Source organism: Temnothorax americanus, unplaced genomic scaffold (assembly GCF_048541705.1).
Source record: "Temnothorax americanus isolate GAGA-0224 unplaced genomic scaffold, ASM4854170v1 Scaffold27, whole genome shotgun sequence".
NCBI classification, from domain to species: domain Eukaryota; kingdom Metazoa; phylum Arthropoda; class Insecta; order Hymenoptera; family Formicidae; genus Temnothorax; species Temnothorax americanus.
This window is the reverse complement of record NW_027509411.1, coordinates 600,355-617,500: the sequence shown is the minus strand read 5'-3', so window position 1 is coordinate 617,500 and position 17,146 is coordinate 600,355. Positions and strand designations below refer to the sequence as shown.

The following is a 17,146-nucleotide window of genomic DNA, read 5'->3' as shown; positions in this document are numbered from 1 at the left end:
ACAGAAAACTTCTATTTTTTAATAAGTTTTGTATTACAAATTAACTTCTTACATTTCAAATATAGTGAATAACCTAAATGGAGAATTGTGTTTATTCGTTCTTTTCCCTGAAATAATTTCTTCAATTTAATCATACAAAATTCCCGCCCACCTTCAAGTTTATTTTTTGTTAGCCATGACAGATTCTGCTTGATTTCGATTATATTCTACTAACAGATTTTATTTTTGTTTTGCACTCCACCGAAAAAAAATTATAGATATGTAGTGGACATTGCAAAATTTGTTTTTAAAAAATTTGGCTATTTGAGTATTATTTAAATGGTTACGAAATGATAAGTGCTGCAATAAATGCTAGCACATTCTATTAACAGATTTGATTACATTTCTACTGACATTCTGTCGATAAAATTTGTAACAGAAACTTTGCAAAACCTGTTTTCGATAGTTCTGACTGTCTGAATAAGTTTTCGTCAGTAACACAAGTTGAAATAGAAGCCAACAATGTTTGTGATGGCTGCCACAACTGATGCTATTTTAGAATTTTAAGATTTCTAATATTCTTGAGATCTTTTTTAAGAAATTTTTCAAACGATTTTCCTAACAATGCCTAATATAATATCCCGTTAAATCTTTCATTTTGCAATCTGTGCTACAATTTTTTACGTGAAAAAAGGAAATTCTGAACTTTTTCCCCCCGAAACACTTGCATAGTTGTAAAAAGACTTATTGAAATAGATTTCCTCTTTCGTATATACTGACCCTTATCCTATTTTATTTTATAACAATTTCAGATTTCTCCCTTCGAAAAATCATTACTATTGGTATTAGCACGCGTCGCGCTATTGATTATTATTATCTTAACAAAGACCCGTCATTCTTAATAAGCTTAATAATTCTCAATTCGTCTTGAGTACTCTTGAGTTGAATTTTTCAATTTTCATCTGTATAATTCGTAGCGAATACGCTTCGACTTAGCATACTATTGTATAATATATTGTTTACCAGTATACCGTCACTAAAATAAAATTTAATCCGCGAAGAGTTTTTCTTCTTATCTTACTTAAAATATGTCGTGTTTCGAGGGCATGTAACATCGAATAGTTTGCATCGATTTGAATTATACGATGACATTACATTAGATAGTAATCCACTAAGGATGAAAAATATATAATGGCACGGAAGAGCATACAATTCGTTACGAAATTGCCACGCTCCTTGGAATGAAAATGTTTATATTGACCATTATCTGCGTTATCTCAAGTCATATATCCTTAGGAAGACAGTCATCATATTCATCGCATCGCTGCGGAGGCTGATGGAAACAACCCGTGTTATTAAGAGCAAACAGTTTTATCTGTTATATAACTAAATTTTTAACTTTCGTCGTGCTATCGGCGAGGATTTATCCGAGAACAGTCAGTCATTTGTTGACGATCGAGACGAGCAGAAGTGAACAACGAGCCATCCAGAAGGCAAGTCTATCTTTTTAATCTCTTTCACATACAAATTTTCTAGAACTTTATCTATAATTTTTTTTTTCAAGACGTTGACACTATCAGTATCCACTGTATATCGCATTATCAGTACAACGATAACCGTCTACGTTATCAATAGAAATTTAACTACAGTCGTGCAATAAACGACGACATAGCATTTGTCAAGTTGTCCCGATTACGTAATGTTGTGACCTTCGTATTTAACATTTACAGTTATCTGCTGTTACCTTATAAAATATCAATTTATCTACTTTTAAGGGGATCCTATAGTGGCAATAATTACCGACGTTTAGTTAGAAGCAAACCACATTTAATTGGCTTTACGAAATTGCAAAATCTTTGTACAGAATTAAAGTACGCACAAAAATGTAGGGGGCTAGTGTCGGTTTTAAATCAAAAACAAAAAAAAAAATTAAAAATTTGGGCACATAGAGCTGTCACTGACGACAATATTTGCTTATACAAAAATACTGCAGTTTATATATACAAAATGAGATACTAGCCCTCTGGGGAAAACATTGAAGAACAATATCGTGCAATTACAACTACGATAGAAGTCTAGAAAAAAAGTGTCATGCTTTTAAATTTTATATATGCAAAAGCACATGCAGGTTGATAAGATAAGCAGTATTGCGTGTAGCGAGAGATGGCGCAGCAATCGGACAAGGACAGATATATATATATATATAAAACATAGAAAACAGGACTAGAAGTGTCGACATATTATCGACATCGAGGAAGTTTGGCCTTCGCTATATAGGATCCCCTTAATACTAATTATAAATAAGTTCTTTTCGCGCGAAACATCTCTGAGATCACTGTCTCGACATAAATTATAAGACCAATGCATATTATACAATTTTGAATTTACTATAAGTTTTTCTTACTTTCGAGATAATATATTTTTTTATTTGTAGTTCCTCTTCAAATTATACAATTTCTCTTGTATAACATCGCTGCGTGTGCTCGCAATATTATGTTATTATTATCATCTACTATTATATCGTATAAAATATCAAGTGACAGATATAAAAATATTTTTAAAACGTTATAATAATAAAAATTATAAGAACAATATCTTACAAGAGAAGATTCGGGAACAAAGCACAGGAAAATCCATAATAAATTCAAGAGAAAGCCACTTGGATAGACTCGCTAATAAAAATTAAATCAAGTTTCCATGTAAAACCATGCTCTCAGAATTGGCAAAGCAAAGTTCGTAAAGTTTGACGCAACAAAATAATTTTCAATAAAATCGACAAGTCAATCTTCGTGGCCTCCTCTTGTTAGATTTAGTAAAAGTGTTCTTGTTTCATTTCCAAGATAAGTTACAATAACGATACTTTCATTGCAGATTGCAACAATATTAATTTTTGACACGGCAGGATGGCATACGTGTGCATCGAAGACTACGAGAAGCATGCTCTGGAACGTTTGCCCGCTTCCGTGAGGGACTACTACAAGAGCGGTGCGGGAGAAGAGTATAGCGTAAAATGGAATAGGGAGGCTTTCAAAAAGTAAATCCCTCTTTTTAATCTAAAAGTAAAGTAGAAAAGATTTTGAGAGGAGAGGGGGAGGGAGAGAGAGAAAAGAGTGGAAAATAAGAAAGTGTATGTGTTCGATGTGAAACAGTTGAGCTGAAAAGGTCGTTACAATTTTTTTAGATACTCATATTGTACATATATGATTCCTTAAGTAATTTGTGTAGAAAGATAGGATATATTGTATATATTTTTCATATAGGTTGGCGATAAAAAATGCGACTTGTCCTAGTTCTCGATAATTTTTAATATTCTTGCAGTTACAGAATACGTCCTAGATTCTTGCGAGACGTGTCCAAAAGGGACATAAGCACGACGGTGTTGGGTCACAAAGTTTCAATGCCCTTGGGAGTCGCACCTACCGCGATGCAGCGTATGGCACATCCCGATGGAGAATGCGCCAATGCAAGGGGTGAGTAAACATTTCGCGAAATAATTCTTAGATTATACCCTCTTGCTTTGACGCTGTTCGTAACTTGGTCCAATTCTTTCTTCTCTCTCAGAACAATTTCGAAACCCCTACTGTCAAGAACACTTTGGTCACATGGTGTTATCTAAATGTATTCTTTGATCAGGATCCAGTTTTGATCTGGGCACGTAGTATGAATGATTCCGATCAGAATCCATTTCGAAAAGTTCCATAATACGTGCCCTGATCCTGCCTGATTTGATTATATACCATATCTTGAACTATTGCGCTGGACGTGATTTGTTGGTTCCTTTTTCCAATACGGTTCATTCGGAAACATTAGACATCTGTAAGCGTTGATGCGGTGGGAGGACCACATATATGAAAATCTAACATTAGGCACTTTTCCTCGCATTTTCCGTTTTATTTTCTTGTTTTACCCCCCATGACACGGATATATCAAATAAAACGTTACTTCTTTTCGATAAGAATCACTTGACCATATTTATCTAGTAGCGAGATATTTTGTGTGTGTGTGTGTGTGTGTGTGTGTGTGTGTGTGTGTGCGTGCGTGTGTGTGTGTGTGTGTGTGACACCTGGGATTGCTGATCGATTAGAACTATAACTTTAATGTATACTGTACTTTTATCATCAGATTGGTACTTACGTTTATTGTAAAAAATATATAAGGATTTTTTTTTTAATACAAACGTGTATTAAATCATATAAATATGCTATAAAAATAGTAATAATCAAAGATTAGCCCAGACACACCAACGATCACAGACAGTTAACAATACTTCTCTAACATTAATTTATTATTGCATAATTATCAAAAATCCGCGCTCAAACATAAACTAATATACTGACAAATATAAAGAATAATGCTTTAAATGTATTTATTTGCTCTTACAATAATTGCTAATGAATGCTCCATTTTTTATTTTGATCCTTCGAGTATATCGTAGAATAACTTTCAATAAAACGCAATCATGCTTTTATATACATATATTTAATTGGAATACAGAGAAGAGACAATATCACATAGTAAACCGCATTTTTAGTTTTCTTCTACTTAATTAGAAATTGTATATTTCAAAGAAAAATTTATATTTTATTGGAAAATACTATGAAAGATACTAGGAGTATAAAAATGTATATTTGTTAAACATTTTACAGTTTTTTGTATTGTATCATGTCTGCATATTATTAAAAAAATATATGTATTTTATATTTCAAGTTATTCTATAATTTACTCATAATGCATTGAAAATGGAGAATGATTTATATCTTCTCTTTCTTCACTGGTTTTTTTAAATAATCTAATCTGATAAAATAGTTCATAATATTTATTTATATGAGTTAATGATAATGGAATGAATAGTTATTATTATTATTATTATACAAGATGTGTCACATAAATTATTAAAAGTTAATTTTTCAAGAATTATTAGAGATTGCAAAGAATCTTTTTAATGTTCATATTCAACCTTTTATGCGACATAAAAAGATAAACCTTAAAAATTACGAAATTGTTATAATTTCTAATAATTACAAAAAAAAGTTTGTAATACTTTATGAATGATTTATGCTATACATATAAATTATATTCATGTTTCTCGATAGAATATCTAGAACTTTGTTCCTTAAACAATTTGCTTCAATAAGAAACATTATAATACAAATAAAATGTATAAACAAATAAAATTTCACTCCTGCTTAATAAGTGGCATTTTTAAAAAGATATAATGTTTACCGTAATATTAATTTGAGCGAAAGGTGAAACTTAATGCTAAAATCGTTATCGTACCGTACTCCTACATATGGCTATATGATGTAAGGCACGATAGAGCGCTTGTGCGATATGTATAGACACATCCGCCGATATGAAGACCGTTTACTATCCAGTCTGCATACCCCAAGGAACGAAAATCTCGCCTTACGCTACGTGCAAAATTACTCGGGCCGCGCGTTGATCGAGTCTTGCTCTTTGTTAATTATTATTAACACAAGTGCAGTATGTTGCTCAAATTGAAATTTGCGATGACTAGTAACCAGGAATAAAGGAATTCCTTCCTAGATTTCTATAACGAGTAGGAATTTGGCGCGAGCCTACCGTTCAAGAGACATTATGGCAGTACAAGGGAAGAGAGTTCACTTGAGCTTGGGTCCTATGTTCTCCCAATTATTAATCGCTTTCATGTTAACTTGCTCTATCCGCCATTTCTGAGTGGGTGACGATTTGTCGCACGCGGTCACGTATACTCTTTTACTGCCCGGATCGGTGTCCAGGCATCTCGACGAGTAACCATGCTGCAACCATTGTTTTTCGACGTCGTAACGCCACAACTGATTGCCTTGTTTCCCGTGGCAGGGATACAGGCTCACCGGTGCTTTCTCCTCGCCTCTGGACACGTCCAAGCAATCCGTGCGATCCTTCGGCCTGATATCCTTATGCCAGGTCAGCCGGAACTCCTGCTCACCCAACACTTTCGGATCGTCCTTCAAACAGGTGTCCATCACGACAAGCTCGTCCCTCTTCCGCTTCTTCGAGTCCAAACACAGATCGGTCGCGCCCATGTTCCTGATTTCCCCGTAAGCGAAGTCGTCCGGCTCAATGGGCGGATACACCTCCACGAGATCGAAGGCTATGTTCTCCATGAACCATTTAAACGGTTTACAGTGCAACCTCGTGCGCAACGCCTTCTGCTCCGACAAATCACCCGGATCTAACGCCCGTAAGTGAGGTCGTCTCTTGTAGATGTATTCCGCGTACTCGTCCATCCACACTTCGGCGACCCTCTTGTAGTTCTTTCCCAGGAAGTCGCCACGGCCGGGATTGGGAAACGGCGGGAATTTACGATAGATATGACCGACCCTGGAACACGGAGCGTCATACATTTGACCGCCGCACTGCCAGATCTTGAAGGACAGCTCGTATTGCTCGCCACCCCATATATCCAAGCCCGGATCGTAGCCGCCCAATTCCCAGAAGAACTTGGCGCTGATCGCAAACAGACCGCCTGCCATTATAGGGCTCTTGAACGGCTCTGCGGGTTTCTTCAAGTCTTTCGGAAGTAACGGAAGTCGCTTGTAATATAACTCCCAGTCAAACGCCCCTCGGGCGCCTTCGTCCTGCGCCCTATACTCAAAAGTCTCGTAAGCTATCACATCGATGAACGGACAGACACAGGTTTTGTAGTCTTGCGCGATGGGCTCTAACAACGGTGGTAGCCAATTCACATTAGCCTCGCTATGCGAGTCCAGAAACACGAGAACTCTCGCTCTCGCCTTCTTCGCGCCCGCCAGTCGACCTCTGATCAATCCCGAGCGTTTTGGTAATCGTACGATCGTTACCTTCGGCAAGTGCTGGGCGACGTAATCGTCTAGCTTCTTTTTTAACTCGACTTTCGTGCTGGCATCGTCGACCAGTATAATTTCTTCTAAAAGGGAAGGCGGCGAGCGATTAATCACACTCCAGCAGGTTCGAAGTAGCGTGCTGAAGTGCTCGTTGTGGAAGGACACTATCACAGAAACGGGATCCAGGTTCTTCGAGTATTTCTTCTTCCTGCAATCTGGATGGCGAATATCAGGCACTGAACGATTCACTGAGATCTCATCGCTGAGAGCTGCATTGAATCCATTTACTTGATACAATTTTTCCTTCCGCACATCGAGGGACGGGGAAAGAAAGGCTGGTCTTCCGTGTTCTCCTATCCCCGTTCGTTTATCTTCTTCCTCGATGCTTTTGTAGTCGTGCCAATCGATTTTGTCGTCCACGTCCTGTAAAATATGTTGAAATTAGTGATTAGAGAGAAAATAAAATGGCCGTTGCCTATTTTCATAATAGATTTGTTTACAGAGATTCTTGAAGAGATAAGATAAATATTGAAAAATAAATCTTAATCCATTTTTCATATGTATTAAATAGCACTGTTATCATATCAGAAAACGATCGACGGTGATCCGGTAGCGGTACACGACTGAAGAGTCGGCAAATGGCATTTTTTTGCGATCGTAGAAAAAACGAATAACTTGCTTGGGCACCCAATCGCCTCGGTACATTCCTGATCGCTGGGAATGCAAGAGAGATGCAACTAAAACTCGTTTGCTAACTGTTGTGTGCATATGAGGAAAGTAGGTTTTTAAGTATCCGCATAAGATCTACTCGTATAATGTCTGGTACGATACTTAATGCTTCAACTGCGGATGCCATAGAGGATCCGCGTATTTATTATAAATACGTTATTCAAGCAAGCTTTCTTTTACCGCGCCAGCAGGAAATTGAACTCAACGAAGTTACAACGGTTCCAATTCTCCCTCCTCGACGGGTGGCGCGAGATTCTATCCTGTCACGAATTTTTTTTTCTTAGGGAATCGAGCTCAACGAGATTTAATACTGATTTCCATTTATACACCAGTGAGCAAAATGTTAATAATACATTGTTGAGTTCGCGGTGTCAAATTATACTCAATTTGAGTATCATTTTTAACCATTCCTATAGATCGCCACTGCTCCTACTCAAATGTCGTTAATTTATCTAAACCAACATGGGTTAAAATAATACTATTTTGTGTTAAAGTAATAAAATTCGACACACATGGTAGTTAAAAGTAACAAAATGTTATCTAATTCAAGATAATGACTTAAATTTCATTCTTTAATGTGTAAATAGTGTAAATAGTGTACGTTAACAGTTTGTGTATATCTAGATTTAAGTGTATGGAATATTACGGAACGTTGGCATCAACTGCGTTCGCATTAATCTCATGTTCTGTTCTGTCAGCGAGCCTGCTGACATAATCTGACAGCAAAAGTTGAGCAAAATCTGTTATTTCTTGATCATTCAAGTGGAACGTATTTTTAAATGATTATGAAATAGTAGATTTTTTTCTTGATTTCTGCAGTAGATCCGTTAATGTTCTATTAATAGATTTTAGTAATAAAATGTTGCATGTGTACGACAATAAAAAGCTACGGGAAACGTTAGATAGAATGGAAAAGAGACAAAGAAGTACATGCGAATGGTGATGAGGCACCAATACTGTGCTTATGAATATGAAATATACCAGCAATAACAGTAAGAGATGAGAGAGAGGGAATTGTGCACATCATTGTCAGACGTATGCACACGCGTGCACACTCCCAATTTCATTGTTTTTGTCAGCTGTCTAATGAGAAAATTTGTAGTAGACACTTTGCAAAATCTGTTTCGGATATAGATTTGGCAATCTGTGGATATCACTTAAATGTTTATGAAATAAGTAGCTGATTTTGCAACCAATCTGCCACCATACTTGTTAGTATTCTACTGACAAAATTTTGTAACAAACACTTTGCAAAACCTGCTTGCGACAGATTTGGCTATCATGGGGGGGGGGGGTATTTAAGTTGTTACAAAATGGTTACAAAAATGACAAATTCTTCTAGGTTTCTACAATCAATCTACTATCACATTCATATTAACAAATCTTATGTTTCCATTGACATTCTACTGGCAAAATTTGTAATGGACACTCTGCAAAATCTATTTCTGACAGATTTGGCTAGCTGGGTGTCAATTAAAATATTTAAATAATTACAAAATAATAAATTATTTAGTAACCAATTATTTTTTGAAACAGATTGCAGTCAATCTGTCGTCATATTTTGTTAACAGATTTTATTATGTTTCTATTAGTGTTCTACTGACAAAACTTTGTAACAGACACCCTGCAAAATCTGTTTTTTTTTTTCGACAGATTTGACTATCATAAGGTGTCATTTAAACGATTACAAAATAGCGAATTTTTTTTAATTTTTACAATCAATCTACTATCATTATTCTGGTAACACAAAAATTTCATGTTTCTATTGACACTAAAGTAACAAAATTTGTAATAGACACTTTGCAAAATCTATTTCTGACAGGATTTGGCAATCTGAATGTTTACGAAATGCCAGAGAGAGAAAGAGAGTCTGCAATCAATCTACCAATATATATATTAACAGATTTTGTTTCTGTTGGCGTTCTGCCGACAAAATTTACAGCAGATACACTTGTATCCGACAGATTTCACTCGACTCGTACTCAATCGACGTGTAACGCCCATTTTACCGCGACTCCACGACGGGAGTCACGGTGCGCCTTCCCGGATTCGTACCTGACGCGAACGCTCGTCGTTCGGGTCGTTTCCTCGACCGCCGTCGTCCTTCGGGTCCGCCGCCGCTGCCAGGGTGTCGAGCGGCGCCGAGACCCGACGGCTCGGTGGCGATCGTGCGTAGCGGAACACCACGACGGTCAGGAACACGGTGAACGCCGCCAGGAGGAGAAACTTGACCAGGCTGATCACGTTGCGCCTCATCTTCGCGAGAGGACCATGTCTCGCGGGTCGTCGCCCCGGCCTCCCTTCACGAGAACTTAACCTCACCTCTCACCTCGTCGCGCGTACGTGGCAGACGCGACGGGGCCGGGCCTCGTGGTGAACACACTGAATACACGGACGCCCCGCGTCCGTCATCGCCGCTGCGCGGCGGCCAGGAAATCCCGAGATAATCCGTCGACTGTCGACTCCCGCTCCCGCCCGGCGCGGCGCCTATAGCCTCCGCGAAACGCGATGATAATTGATGATAATGAGCCGACGCGAGACGCGACGCAGCGAACCGTACTGCACGGCCAACACGCGCGACTAGCGATTACCGCCCGCCGCCTGTGATGGCCTGTGGCGCCTGTCGCGGTCGCGCGATGACTGATTATAGGGGTGGGTGGAAGTGGGAAATCGCCTTCGCGAGCTCGTTTTCTATCGGTTCCGCTCGCGCGATCTCTCGTCTCGCTCGCTGACCGCTTTATTCCCATCTTTTTGCCGTCCCCCGTGGGCCCCGTCCCCGTGCGAACTTAACGGTTTCTTATCGATTGCCATCGATCGAAAGACGTGTGTCGTACGCAAATGTATTTCAAATACTTAATTCAAATGAGAAATAAGAACAGATGAATTTTTAAGAAATGATTATACCTACTATATACTCCGTCCAACGAGAGATCATGGTTGATCAAACGGAAATAAGAAATAACGATAGGGCATCACAGAGCCGCAACAAGGTGTTCGCGTTAAATTATTTTTATTTTTAATAGATATATATTGTCCAACACTATTAAAAATAAAAATAGTTTAACGCGAACACTTTTGTTGCGGCTCTGTGCCCTATCGTTATTTATTTTTGATCAATCATAACCATGATCTCTCGTTGAACGGAGTATACATACATATATATGAAGTATTCGCTAAAGCTTTTCGATGAAATTGCGATTAATTCAACCGTTTGATTAATTCAACTGGCAGAATCGCTCGAAGCAAAATTTTAATTTTTAACTCGTTTTTTATCTTTCTTTTCTTTTACTTCAAACAAAGATTAATAATTCTATCCGTTGTTAAATAATACAGGTATTAATCGATAAATTCATCATTGATTGATTTACAATTAATTGGCGATTAATTCAATTAACAGAAAATTGCTTGCAAATCTTCTAATAATTTCTTGTTCTTAATCTCTGATTTTTTTCTATGTTTCGAACAACAAGAATTTAATAATTCTATTCATTCAATAATTCAATTCTATTTATTTGTTAATAAATATTATATTATGTAATGGCTCGATAAATTAATTCCTAACTTAAAATTAATCGAGATTTAGAAATCATTCTTAGTGTGGGACCAAACAGGAAAGATTCCAAAGTTTATTGCGTTTGTTTAAAACAGTGTTTCGAAAAATCTAATTTCGAAAAGAATGACGTATACGTCGATTAAAATTACGATCTTCTTTTTGATTTGTTTTAACGTGTTTTAGCCTGGTTTTAGTTTCCAGTTTTATCGCGACGCCCTGCATTTTCCATTATTTAAATTCTAATTAATTTTACATCGTTGCGTTATTCCAACTAATATTATATTGGCATTAGTTTCCGAGCCTCGATTTCACCTGCAACGATTGCATCATGCAACCTGTTTGCGCAACACGCGTAACCTGTCGTTATCATATTATTCGCGTAACACCTCAGTAGCAGAGGTCTCCTGAAAGATATATACTACGTTTACGCGAGCGTTACTTCTGTATAGTAACTTACGATATATCACTCGTTTACGCGGAGTGAATTATCGCAAGTTACTACAAAATCCCGTTTACGCGAAGGAATTATCGTAAACAGAAGTAACGCTCGCGTAAACGTAGTAATAGTGTTTGGAAATAACAACTGTACACTTCTTTCGCATCGGCATTTTATATACAATCATTCTTCTCGCTCTAAAAGAAGGGAAGTTTCGACATCTGTTTCGGTATAATTGTTGATTAATTCTTTTCGTCAATTTAGAATTATATATACGTGTAAAATTGGCGTATGATTGTCATTAACATCCAATAATACTATTTTATTAAAACGTCTAATAATATATATATCTATATGTAATGTATATATATATGTATATGTATAATAATGAATGTGCTATTTTATTAACGGATAGAATTATTAATGTTTTGTTGTTTAAAATATATTTAAAAAGTAGTAGATTAAGGACAATGAATATATACATATAGTTAGTGGTTTTTATTTTAAGCGATTAATTCTATCGGTAGAATTAATTGATTATAAGTTAATCGAAATTTGGTCAAGTCACACAAACACATATATATATATATAAAATAAAAAATAAATAATTTGAACTATAATATTATTCGTTCGAAATAATTTCGTTCAATTTGTAGCCTTTGTAGGCATATTGTCGTTCAAATTCCTTTATTACTAATTTTTGTAACTTTTATTTATTTGCAGCTGCTGAAGCGGCGGGAACGATCTTCATTCTCTCGACGATAGCCACGAGCAGCATAGAGGAAGTGGCAGAAGCTGCGCCGAAGGGTATAAAGTGGTTCCAGCTCTATATTTATAATGACAGAAATGTTACCTTAAATTTGATAAAACGCGCCGAACGTGCTGGCTTCAAAGCGCTGGTTCTCACCGTCGACGCGCCATTTTTCGGTGATAGACGCCCCGATTTGAGAAATAAATTCTCGTTGCCCAGTCACTTGAGGTATATACCCATTTATCGAGTTGAAATGAAATTTATAATAACATATACGGATAAATAGTATCTAGCTCTCTGTTTTATTATAGATTCGCAAATTTCGAAGGTAATTTATCGAGGCGAATAAATACCGCGAAGACCGGTTCTGGTCTTAATGAATATGTTAACGCATTGTTCGATGCATCTATATCCTGGGACGACGTTAAGTGGCTCAAAAGGTATCTGCATATCATTGTTTGCGAACTTTCCTTATCTTGATGTCTCGAAGCATTAGATTATTCTTTCACCTTCGTGTGTCAAGCAAATCAAGCGAGTGTCTGAATCAAATTGTTGCAGAATTACAACGCTACCGATAATTCTTAAAGGAATACTGACGGTAGAGGATGCACGCTTAGCTGTGGAAAATGGGGCTGACGGCATCATAGTATCGAATCACGGTGCGCGTCAAATAGACAGTGTTCCAGCAACGGTTGGTTGACTTCTTGCTTAAAAAATTTTCGATATTGCAAAGTATTAAACAATTATTTGGAAAATATCATATACAGTGCGTGAATTATTGAAATAATTGTAATAAGTCAAAAGGACCATTATGATATACAAATCAATTTGAAAGAAAATGAAATAATTGCATTTTTTTGCAGATCGAAGTTTTACCTGAAATAAGCAAAGCCGTGGGGGACAAAGTCGAAATATATATGGACAGTGGGGTGACGCAAGGTGTCGACGTGTTCAAAGCTTTGGCATTGGGGGCAAAAATGGTATATATAACTTCAAATAAATAAACAAACGGCATATATACATATAAATAAAAATATTTGAACAGTTTTGTTAAATTTGTAGACATATTATATGATATACCTAAGGTCTGACAATAAAGTTCGCGAATTACTGTCATTAATATCAAATTAATATTAAAAAGTGCGTTTCTTTCAATGTTTCCTTTATCTTTAGGAATAAAAAAAATGTCACACGTATACGGGTTCAAATCCGGTTTTTTAATTTCTATTAATTGATTTTACCATGACGAGTTTGCAAACTTTATTGTCAGACCTCGTATATCAAATGATTCTTTAAGTAGGTATTAGGTACACAAATGTTTCACTTGTATGTTTTCAGATTTAATCAATTGCGTTCTTTTTCAGGTATTTTTTGGCAGACCGATGCTATGGGGCTTGGTACATGGTGGTGAGAAAGGTGCTAGGGAGATTCTTGAACTCATGAGAAGAGAAATTGATCTAGCATTTGCATTAACTGGTAAGTTAAAGCATAATTTTTTACGTCAACATACGTACTAAATATTTTTTTTAACGAAATTTTTTTGTTTCTTCTAGGTTGCACGTCCGTGAAAGACGTTACACAGGATATGGTGGTTCATGCATCTTATTATAGTCATCTATGAAAATAAATCGATTTTATATCAGATATAGTTATACATATTTCCAGATATTAAATACCAGATAGTACAAGATATTCGAAGAGTATGGGCAAAAGTTCTCATTTTATTGAAGATTTTATGTTATTTTAAAAAATGTATCATACAACATAAATTGTACTATAGAAAATTATTAATTACTTGCTCCATTTATATAATTTCTGTTGATGAGCAAACCAGCAAACACATAATTTGCACATTTCTCTTTGTACTATTATAATTTTCTGTATAATTTTTTAATATTAGGTTCATCGACTTAAGCAAAAGACTTCTATAATTTTAAAGTTTGTAATATTGTGTTGTAAAAAATCTCATTTGTATTGTATATATCAGTTTTATTGTTTCTGAAACGGGTTACAATAATTCACCTTATATTCCTCTTCACAACCTTCAATTATTTATAATTAACCTCTTATAAATCGAGGCACATGCAGGATATCTATTCAAGATGAAGGTCAGGGTCGAACACGCTGATTACAAGTCACTCTAGTAACGCATTATCCCTCACATTTGTACTGAATTCGCCCAAATGTATCTGTTACTTGAACAAATGGATTTGAACAGTTAATAATGTTTATTTCATACTGTTGCGCATGTTATATTCATATTAGTTGATGCTGTAGATTTTCTAACGTTCCCTGATCTCAAAGAATTATTTTTAGAGATAACATATATTTTTTTTCTTTTATCGAATAATCTAAATTTTTGAAATGTGGTTTTATGTAAATAAAAAGTAAATTTTAATGTCAAATAATGATAATAATATAAATATCAAAAGTCATAGAAAAAATTAAGGAACATAAGTACAGTACGGTTTATTTACCGATGTAATATATCAGTAAGTAATAAGTAAGTCATAATCGCTAGTACCACGTAGTAACCAAAATTACTATTAATATTAATCATAGAAACTTTGCTATGCATTATGTATTTTTCAAATCGTCAATTAATTTTAATAAATCGGCACGTTTTTTGGGAACCATTTCTGTAATGATACTACAATTACAATCGCCTATTTTTGAATTCTTTATAGCATGCATAGATATCACATCTGCTAAACATAAGACGTATAAACCACAATCGTAGCTATTATCTTGTTGCGGACAATCCATCTCAATATACTTTCTCTCTTGTTTCTCAAGAAAATATTTCGTCACTTTCCGTGCAAGCTTTTTCGCGGAGGAGCCGTTGATACCGCATGACGAATCAAAGTGGTAACATGTTTTTTCTACACGAGAGTATATCAATAAGCTCCAATGCGAGCCGCCTGCCTCGTTGCTATCACAGTCATTCAGAGGGAAAAATACAAAGTCGTAATTTTTAGCCTTAATAGGGTCGAGAAATAGATTGTACTGTGAAGAATCCAGCATCTTCAATAGCTGAGCCACTTCGGGTCCGATAAATAATAATCGGCTGTCCTTCCTATGCTGTTGATTCAGGTATTCAAAATAGAATCCTATTATAATGTCGTTAAGCCAATCGTTTCTCTCCAGTAATGCGACATCCGATGCCCTAAGCAGATAGTCATGATAACTCAGGACAATATCATCCTTGTCTGGATTTTTTGGACGAGCATCGGATAACTGCTTCGAATTTGCAGGTAAAATCGGCATAGTACTAAAATCAGAAATAATATAAAATCCAATGTAGATTATCTAGAGAAATGTGACTGAAGAAAATCAATATATCAATATTTATTTAATTTTGAAATAAAGAAATATATGTATATCCAGTAAGCAAAATCCCGAGTAGTCAGATCTGTCGAGAACAAATTTAATTCTGAAAGTGTCCGCTGCAAATTTTGTCGATAAAAAATACTAGTAAAAATATAACAGACTGCTAACAGAATATAGTGGCAGACTGACTGCAAAAACTGAGCAAAAAATTTATCGTTTTGTAACCATTTGAGTAACATGTTCCATTTTAATGTTTACGAAATAACAGATTCCACTCGGTTTCTGCCAACAACCCGTTGTTAGATTATATCAGCAGGTTCTGCTAGGAAAACACGAGTTTAATACAGACACAAATGCCAGATCTGTTGCGATATCTGAGAAAATCTGCCAATCTGTTGTTACATTGCAGGTATAGTTTGTTTACTGAGACATTATATACCCTATAAATTTATTTATCGACAAAATGCCAGCAGATTTGAGCAAAATTGCTACGGATTGGCATCTGCGCCCACATTAAAGTTAGTCTTCTGCCAGTAGAGCCTGACGACATAATCTGATTATCAGCAAAATCTTCTCTTTTGTAGCAATTTGGATGAAATATTTTTTTGATTATGTGACAAAACCGTATGGCTATGATTCCAACCCCGGGATTATACAGCACAAAATTACTCAAAACTTATAAATATCTGCTACCTACGAATTAATTTTTTCGGGTTCTTACGAATCTGTATAATATTCTTAAGGCTTTTATTTGTTGATAAATGATCACGAAATGGCAGATTCTCTGATTGCTTTCTACAGGCAATCGGTCACCATACTCTGCACCGATTCTGTTGTATTTCTGTTGGAATTTTGTCGATAAAATTTGTAGCGAACAACTTTGTCCTCGACGGATTTGAGTATATACGCGTGTCAAGATAAATGAAATTACACAAGGGATAGTTACAAGCGCTCTTTTCTTCTTCCGTTATGGATGCCCGTCTCGTTGAGACGTTGTATCACCTTTTCTCCTTTTACTCTTCCTTTTCTCTAGAAACGAATATATTTCGCGCGCGCGCGCGCGCGCGCGTTTAGATTATTTATATTTTCTTCTGTAAGAGGAGAATAGTGCGTGTTGACAAATGTCATGACGGCGTCTCAGCAGTCTTCAGAAACTGATGTATGTATGTACATACATGTGACGTAATTCTGGTGTTATGGCTGCCTTCTATCACGACATCACGTGACTTGATATATTCGCGATATATAGGGTGTTTCTTAAAACCCTTGCACAAATAAGGAACAGGAAATAGCACAGGCATAGATTTTAAACCTATCGGAAGCCGTGTATCAATGCTGTAGCAGTATTCCTTCGAAAAATGGAATTATATCAGTCAAGAAAAGAATGAACTAATAAGCAACATTTATAAAAAGGTTTGTATTGCTGAGTTTTCTTTTTTTTTTTTTATTTAATATACTATATACATTCTCTCTCTCTCTCTCTCTCTCCCTGACGTGAGTATGAGACGGACGTGTTGTGTACTGCTCCGTGCGTTTGCGAT

The 17,146-nt window shown here is 36.1% G+C and overlaps 3 protein-coding genes across 3 annotated transcripts; 1 reads left to right on the top strand and 2 right to left on the bottom strand.

The window, feature by feature from the left end:
- The first annotated feature begins 1,312 nt into the window (after positions 1-1,312).
- Hao (Hydroxyacid oxidase) lies at positions 1,313-14,272 on the top strand. Its single transcript, XM_077409787.1, has 9 exons — positions 1,313-1,472; positions 2,851-3,013; positions 3,298-3,449; positions 12,248-12,503; positions 12,587-12,715; positions 12,834-12,966; positions 13,139-13,255; positions 13,640-13,751; positions 13,829-14,272. The coding sequence occupies exons 2-9, from the start codon at positions 2,883-2,885 to the stop codon at positions 13,894-13,896; spliced, it is 1,098 nt and encodes a 365-aa protein (XP_077265913.1). The 5' UTR covers positions 1,313-1,472; positions 2,851-2,882; the 3' UTR covers positions 13,897-14,272.
- On the bottom strand, positions 2,456-10,181 carry LOC143899471 (N-acetylgalactosaminyltransferase 6). Its single transcript, XM_077409783.1, has 2 exons — positions 9,591-10,181; positions 2,456-7,229 (listed from the first exon to the last, which is right to left on the bottom strand). Exons 1-2 carry the CDS (start codon positions 9,789-9,791, stop codon positions 5,601-5,603), a joined length of 1,830 nt encoding a protein of 609 aa, XP_077265909.1. The 5' UTR covers positions 9,792-10,181; the 3' UTR covers positions 2,456-5,600.
- On the bottom strand, positions 14,244-16,785 carry LOC143899475 (sentrin-specific protease 8). The gene is made up of 2 exons (XM_077409789.1): positions 16,552-16,785; positions 14,244-15,546 (listed from the first exon to the last, which is right to left on the bottom strand). The coding sequence occupies exon 2, from the start codon at positions 15,540-15,542 to the stop codon at positions 14,853-14,855; it is 690 nt and encodes a 229-aa protein (XP_077265915.1). The 5' UTR covers positions 15,543-15,546; positions 16,552-16,785; the 3' UTR covers positions 14,244-14,852.
- Positions 16,786-17,146: the final 361 nt, after the last annotated feature.

Coding starts and splice junctions, on each gene's coding strand:
- Hao (XM_077409787.1), top strand. CDS start 2,883: ATGGCATACGTGTGCATCGAAGACTACGAGAAGCATGCTCTGGAACGT. Junction 13,256..13,639: donor TGGCATTGGGGGCAAAAATG/GTATATATAACT, acceptor GTTCTTTTTCAG/GTATTTTTTGGCAGACCGAT. Junction 13,752..13,828: donor TCTAGCATTTGCATTAACTG/GTAAGTTAAAGC, acceptor TGTTTCTTCTAG/GTTGCACGTCCGTGAAAGAC.
- LOC143899471 (XM_077409783.1), bottom strand. CDS start 9,791: ATGAGGCGCAACGTGATCAGCCTGGTCAAGTTTCTCCTCCTGGCGGCG. Junction 7,230..9,590: donor ACGACGAGCGTTCGCGTCAG/GTACGAATCCGG, acceptor CATATTTTACAG/GACGTGGACGACAAAATCGA.
- LOC143899475 (XM_077409789.1), bottom strand. CDS start 15,542: ATGCCGATTTTACCTGCAAATTCGAAGCAGTTATCCGATGCTCGTCCA.